Source organism: Saccostrea cucullata, unplaced genomic scaffold (assembly GCF_032062105.1).
Source record: "Saccostrea cucullata isolate Sc308-1 unplaced genomic scaffold, CSIRO_AGI_Scuc_v1 ctg6265, whole genome shotgun sequence".
Classification (NCBI taxonomy): domain Eukaryota; kingdom Metazoa; phylum Mollusca; class Bivalvia; order Ostreida; family Ostreidae; genus Saccostrea; species Saccostrea cuccullata.
This window is the reverse complement of record NW_026929366.1, coordinates 25,494-32,610: the sequence shown is the minus strand read 5'-3', so window position 1 is coordinate 32,610 and position 7,117 is coordinate 25,494. Positions and strand designations below refer to the sequence as shown.

General features: G+C 34.1%; 1 protein-coding gene across 1 annotated transcript; it reads left to right on the top strand.

The window, feature by feature from the left end:
- Positions 1–1,631: 1,631 nt before the first annotated feature.
- LOC134280617 (complement C1q-like protein 3) lies at positions 1,632–3,099 on the top strand. Its single transcript, XM_062763059.1, has 2 exons — positions 1,632–2,025; positions 2,623–3,099. Exons 1-2 carry the CDS (start codon positions 1,653–1,655, stop codon positions 3,021–3,023), a joined length of 774 nt encoding a protein of 257 aa, XP_062619043.1. The 5' UTR covers positions 1,632–1,652; the 3' UTR covers positions 3,024–3,099.
- Positions 3,100–7,117: the final 4,018 nt, after the last annotated feature.

The window sequence follows — 7,117 nt, the reverse complement described above, 5'->3', positions numbered from 1 at the left end:
AACGTCCCTCTCCAGAATACTAGTATTTCACTGATATGGAAACGTCAGCATTGCCGACGAAGGGTTGCAAATTTAGGCCTATGCTCGGCATTAACGGCCTTTGAGCAGGGAGGGATCTTTATCGTGCCACACCTGCTGTGACACGGGGCCTTGGTTTATACGGTCTCACCCGAAGGACCACCCCATTTAGTCGCCTTTTAGGACAAGCAAAGGGGTACTGAGGACCTATTCTAACCCGGATCCCCACGGGGTCATTTCAGTACTGTGCATAGTCTAAGGTTAATTTTTATTCATTTGCAAGGAATATATACGTTTCTCGATTTTCTATTGTTTCAAATTTTAATCTATTTAATTGTAATTTGAGAAAAGCAACCTTTCTCTATTTTTTATGACACTCGATGTTAATAAAGTTGTATCTGTTCTAGAAAAATTTCTTCAAATTTTTCATGTGGGTTTTTGTGTCATTGAGTCAACCCACAATGTTTTTCATGTTTTTTTTCTGTTTTATGACTCATATTATTAGTAACACAGTCAGTTAGTGACCTAATACGGATTCATACAGAGTGTGAAATGGAAATCCGTATTGGGCGAGGCGAATTTATCCCGCTGAAGACCTTTTTTAATATAAAACAAAAAATATAAGTTCTAATTCAATAATCATCAACATAAAATATCGTTAGGGTAACAAGAGTTTTAACTAAACTACCTACATAAACCGTTTTTTATCCGCCATTTGTATTTTAAAAATCAACGCCTCGAAGGTAATCGCGTGCGCGATTTTCATATTAATTACTCCTTGACGGCGACGTAATACGGAAAATTTCAGGGCTTCATGTGATCAGCCTTCATCCAATCAGCAATCTACAAATTTGTCTGAGGCGGGATAATTTTAATTCAACTGATTAAATGAGAAGATCTTAGATGATTTTTCGTGGATCTTTATCATTTCAAGTCTTAATGTGACTTTAGTACAGTACCTCATATTAGCTAATTCGGTGGAGCTCTAGGGTTCTCTATCGTGCGCGTAGAGAATTAACATTTACTTAATTAGTATTTTTTCAGGTCAGTCTCGGACGTTTTTTGTCAGCATGAAATGCCGATGAGATCTTGAAATCAAGACTCCTGATATTTGACGCATTAGCACGATAGAGAACCCGCACTTCTCATTGTTTGAGAAAAAAAAAGACTATTGGCCCTGTGTGACAATTTAAGGTCAAAATGTGAAGCTTTTTAACGAAATAGTCTGATGTCTAAGAGTTTCTGTTAGCAATTACCTTGTGACTGATATAATCTATTAAGTCAAATGCTGAGTTACGATTTTCCCTGTAAGATCATTTTTACACACTGAGTTGTCGAAGGATTTTTTTTTATTTTTTTTTCAGTGATTAAAGCCGCTTTGCCTTGTTCTTTCCTCTTCGGTATCTGATTCAATTGCTTAAATTTGATTAAGGGGTTCATGTTTTCTTTACTTCTAAATAGTATGAAATTTTTTCTTGATTACTGTGCGTTGTCTTCATACATGTATCTCTTAAATCTGTCATAAGCAGGTCACTGATAAAACTCTGTTAAAGCATTCTTATCAGTTCTTATCAATATAGATTCAAATTTATTCTGTACATTAGATCCATATTGTAGTTCAGATTATACCAAGTATGGGAGTCTACAAATTTGTTATTCTTTTCTTCTTCATAGACTGCATAAAATCGGAAGACCAGCTAGACTCTGGTAGTGTACATTGTGTGGATGACATACAAGCACTGCGGACGGAATTGATTGAATTGAGAGAAAAGGTCCTTCTACAGGAAACGAAAATCCTACACCAGAAAGGGGAAATAAATCAACTCCGACAGGAAGTGGATAGAAAACCGGAACAAAGAGCAACTCAGAAGTCTGACCAACTTCAGGGCGGAACTCAGAGGACTGACAAGTTTGGCTCTTCTGAATCCTCCACTCCGTTACAAAAATGGTCAAACACAAAGCGATTATTAATGAATTCAGGAAACTTTTCTTCTTCTGGTGGTTCGGGTAAGTCTTTGACGTATACTTTGCATCTACATACATGTACTCAATGAGACTCACTGGATTATCTAAGGAATGAATCTTATGTCAACTTATGTTATAAAGTATAGCATAAGTTGAAATAAGTTTCATCCCTTATACTTTAATTTCAATGTAGACAATGAGATAATTTTTTCCGTTTTTTCCCTTGGAAAAAGGCTTCAGATATCGCATATTTTAAAAGTTAACGTCAAGCGGAGTCATGAGACGTAACTCATTGTGACGTAGGCGATTTATGTTATACAAAATGGATAAAACTGTTTTACCAATCAAATGATTTGTAACAACTGAAATTAAATTATATCCCCCTACCCTGCAACCCATGTGCGCACAATTGCAATTAAGATTTACTCTTCAATATCGGAGAGCGCAAATATCTGAGTGATCAAAATATATAGTAACTTAAAGACTATTAAATTTAATATTATGCATTCAAAATATTTCATTTTGACTAGATTTTTTTTTCAAAATTATGAGATGAAATAAACAAATACAAAAATACTTTTTCATTTGATATGATTTGTATCATATGTCCATGTTTATACAAATAATTTTATTTTCTAGGTTCTCCAAAAATAGCTTTTTATGCCAATCGAATCAAAGAAAACCATAACCTGGCAGTTCACCAAGCCTTGATTTTTTCGAATGATTTAACAAACGTGGGAAACTGTTATCATCATTCTACCGGAACTTTCATTCCGAACATTTCTGGAATCTACGTATTTGACGTCACAATACTTCTCTGCTCCCCGGGTCATGAACTCCGAACAGGCCTTGTCGTTGAGGGTAAGGTTATGGCGGCGCATTATACTGGAGATGACACTCACTGCTCTAACGGTGGGGGTATGGCCGTCCTGCACATCAATGACGGTGACAGTGTCTGGGTAAGGGTACAAACCACTGACGGCACTAACGGGATAGCCTGGGAGAGTAGTTTTTCTGGCTTTCTCTTGTATGCTGATTAATAAAAACAAACTCTATATCTCCTCACACTGTCTGCGTTATTAGCTCACTTGGCTCAAGTGAGCTTTTCTGATCTTTGTCCGTTGTCTGTCGTCGTCGTCGGTGTTGTCGTCGTAATCTTTTCATGTTTTCATCTTTTCCTCAAGATCTAGAACCACTGGAGGAAGGAGATTTAATTTTTTTAAAAAGGGCCAGAGTGGAGATGATTATGAATAAGCGAAAAAATAATGGCATTTAAAAAAGTTTCTCTTAAAGAACCACTTGGCCAAGAAAGATGAAACTCATGTTGAATCATCCTTAGGTAGTGTTGATTCAAATCCGTCCAGATCATGACCCCTAGGGGCAAGTTGGCGCAAAAATAGCAGATCAAAATTTTACATAGGATTGTATACATGTAGGAAAAATCTTTAAAACTTTTCTTCTCAAGAACCACTGTTCCAGGAAAGATGAAACTCATATGAAATCATAATCAGGTAGTGTAGATTCAAGTTTTTTTCAAATTATAACCCCGAAGGATAGGCAGGGGTCACAATGTCTGATCAAAGATTTACAATAAAATATTTTAAAAAATTAAAAATCGTCTTTTCAAGAACTACTGGGCCAGGAAAGCTGAAACTCTGGAAGCATTCACAGGTAGCCTAGATTAGGATGGGGCCACAATGGCTGATCAAAATTTTACATAAGAATATATCAGAAAAATCTTTAATAGTCTTCTTCTCGAGAACTACTGGCCAGGAAAGATCAAACATCTGAAATCATCCACAGGTAGTGTAGATTCAAGTTTGGTCAAATCATGTCCCCCGGGAGTAGGGTGGGGCCACAATGACCGATCACAGTTTAACATATATAGAAATATGTTGGAACAATCTTTAAAAATCTTCACAAGAACCATTTAGACAGGCAAGATGAAACTCATGTGAAATCATCCCCAGGTAGTGTATATTCAAGTTTGTTCATAATATGACCCCCGGGGGTCGGGTGGAGCCAGAATGGCTGATCGAAATGTTACACAGGACAGATGGAGTAACCTTTTAAAATCATCTCAAGTACTTCAAAGCCATGATTAGTGATATTTATATGGAATCATTCTCAGGTAGTGTAGATTCTAGTATGTTCAAATCATAAGCCCCAGGGATAGGATGGGGCCACAATGGGGTATCCAAGTTTTACATTAAAATATATTTAAAAAATCTTCTTCTCAATAATAGCAAAGCGATGATTAGTGATACGGGTATTTATATGGAAGCAATAATTAGGTAGTCTAATTTTTTTTTCAAATCATAACCCCCAAGGGAAGGGTGGGGTCATAAAGTTTTACAGAGAAAAAAGGGGAAAATCACAGAACAGAAAAGCTATGTTTAAACAAATTGACATTTAAGCATCCTCATGTATTGAAGATTTAAGGTTCAAATCATGGCCCTTTGGGGTAGGGATGGAAGCAATTGGGAATCAAATCCAAATTATTATGAAGAAGGATATGGAAATAACGAACAGTATTCAATCTCAACGTCCATTAAACAAATATACAAAATAAGAGCAGAGCAAACACGGACCTCCGAAACATCAGAGGTGGGATCAGGTGCCATGGAGGAGTGAGCATCCCCTGCCGACCGGTCACACCCGCCGTGTGCTCGTTGTCATAATCAGGAAATAACGGAAAAAATCCGTGGTCAATTCAGTGTATAAATAATGGACTAACAATTGGTATGAAAAACGTCAGTCAGCATTTCATTCAATGATAAATTGTATTTGCTGACAAGATCATTGTATCGACCATAGAATTTACGAAATGATGACTTTAAACGAGACTGTTGATATTCTTGTTTCATCAACTTGCTTGTCAATAATTTACCTCGTTTAAGAAATTGTTCATACGTAGAGCATGCTCTTGCGTATCGAATCAACTGAGATATAAATACTCCGTATGCAGGTGATGAAGGTATATTGCTGCATAAATAAAGAAAGTTGACGATAGAAAAGATAAAGTCATCACGTTTATCATACAGCTTGGTTGTTAGATTACCATTAACTTCTTTTTCAAGTAAAATATACAAGTATGAAACAGGTGTTTAGACTCTGTGGTATCTTTTATCTCAAGCTCACCAGTCACCAGGATACATTGTATCGACGTAGGAATGGAAATGACCATTATTAATTAACAATACGTCGTCGATATACTGTAAACCAATGTTTATTCACGCGCAAGAAATTTTTGAGAAGTTAAGTTTGAAGTTCAGAACTATATTCTCTTCCTTTTAAAGTATTGAAATCTCACATTTATTTGAAGACACCACCCGCTTTTAAAAACTCTTCACTCTTTATCTGAATTTTGTTTAAATTAATCTTCAAGTAATTTGGCTGAAACTTTTTATGTAAAGCTAAGATTAGATATAATGTTTTGATTGACATGACAGATACGTGATAGATTTGAACTTCAGCTGAAATTATATAATAAACGTTATCTTTCTTAAGAATTTTCAAAATGTTTAAAATATCAGTGTGTTGGGAAAAATATATCTCATAGAGATGGAAAGAAAAAAAACATGTATTATTTACCATATTGTATAACTGATCGTAGCAATTTATAATATAAAAACAAAGTACATGACACTTTTTGATCATTTAAAGTTTTAATTTTTAACTAACTTTTGTAACAATGTTCCATACAAATTAAACTACCCAGTTAATAATATCTGTAGCATAAACAAATGGTATATTGCATTCCTTTATCACACTATAAACTGTTTTACGGTCCGACTATAGATTGCTCCTCTAAGATCGTGAAAGAGTTCTGTTTCATTCAAAAAGATAATGTTCTCTATTTGTTGAAGACGCCTAGCGAAACATATTTTCACATTTAATGTCAAAAGTGCAAAGATTATCAGAAAAAGGGGGAAAACTGTCACGTTCATTTTATCAGCAAATTAGCTTCTATCAAAAATACATTTACATGTTACAAAAAATGAAACAAAAATGATGGATTTGAGATGTTCCCTGCAATGTTTTTTGTATTTCATTCAGTTGTTCTTGTGGAGATATAGAAGGGAATGTGTTCTTGACTTATTGGGTTCTATTACAAGATTCTACGCTTAGATCATGACTATGTGCAATGAAATCAAAAATACTCCTCGTTAAAACCGAGTAACCGAATTCATTGTGATATGACACTTTAAAATTTGTTTTGCATATTTGTATATAATATATATCTGCATCATCTAAGAGAATTATCATGTTCTAGCATCCTGTTACTTCATTGCGTTGTCAATAAATCAACACAATTTATTTTCTTCTCTAAGATAAGAAATGTATTTGTGGAATCCATGAATAACAAGACCCATTTAAGAAAAGTATTTTCTGTACAAAGACCTGACAAATTGTTCAGATAAAAATGATGTCCGTATGTTAATCGTTTTTGATTTTTCTATTTATTTTTGTAACTTTTTTAGTAACTCTCTATCTGGTTCTGCTGATATAAAATATTGAATTATGTTACGTACATGTATAAAACGTGATTGATATTCATTTCTTCAGTTACTTAACTACTTGAAACTTACATTATCTCTACAAATTATCACTATATAGATCATACGTAGATCTTATTATAATTACAGTTTTTACCAGAAAGGAAAAGTTTCTGGAATTAAAAAAAAGCTAAATTTATTTTTAATTATTTAAAAAACTAGTTTTTTATTCGTTTATTTTATTAATATTCATTTATCGTTTTATTGCTTTTTTATCATTTAAATTATGAATGGAAAGTCCTTTTTAAAACTATCTTTAAATGCGTTGTAATTAATATCACCCGTCTTGACCTTAAAGTTTGACCTGATTTAATGAAAAAAAAATATATGCATGCTTACTCTCGATTCCCGCCTACATTTTGCAGCCATTTAATTCGATATTAATGGTAATTTGGCAATAATGAACAGTTAATGATGAATAATTATTATACCAGCGTTAAATAGTTATTTTAGCTTTTGAAAAAAGGGAGGTAGACGATATTTCCCATTGAAATCGGACTTTCAAGCATCACCATATTTTGAAATAGACTTAGGTTTCCAATTGAATATATACTGAAAAAATACTGAAGAGCTTT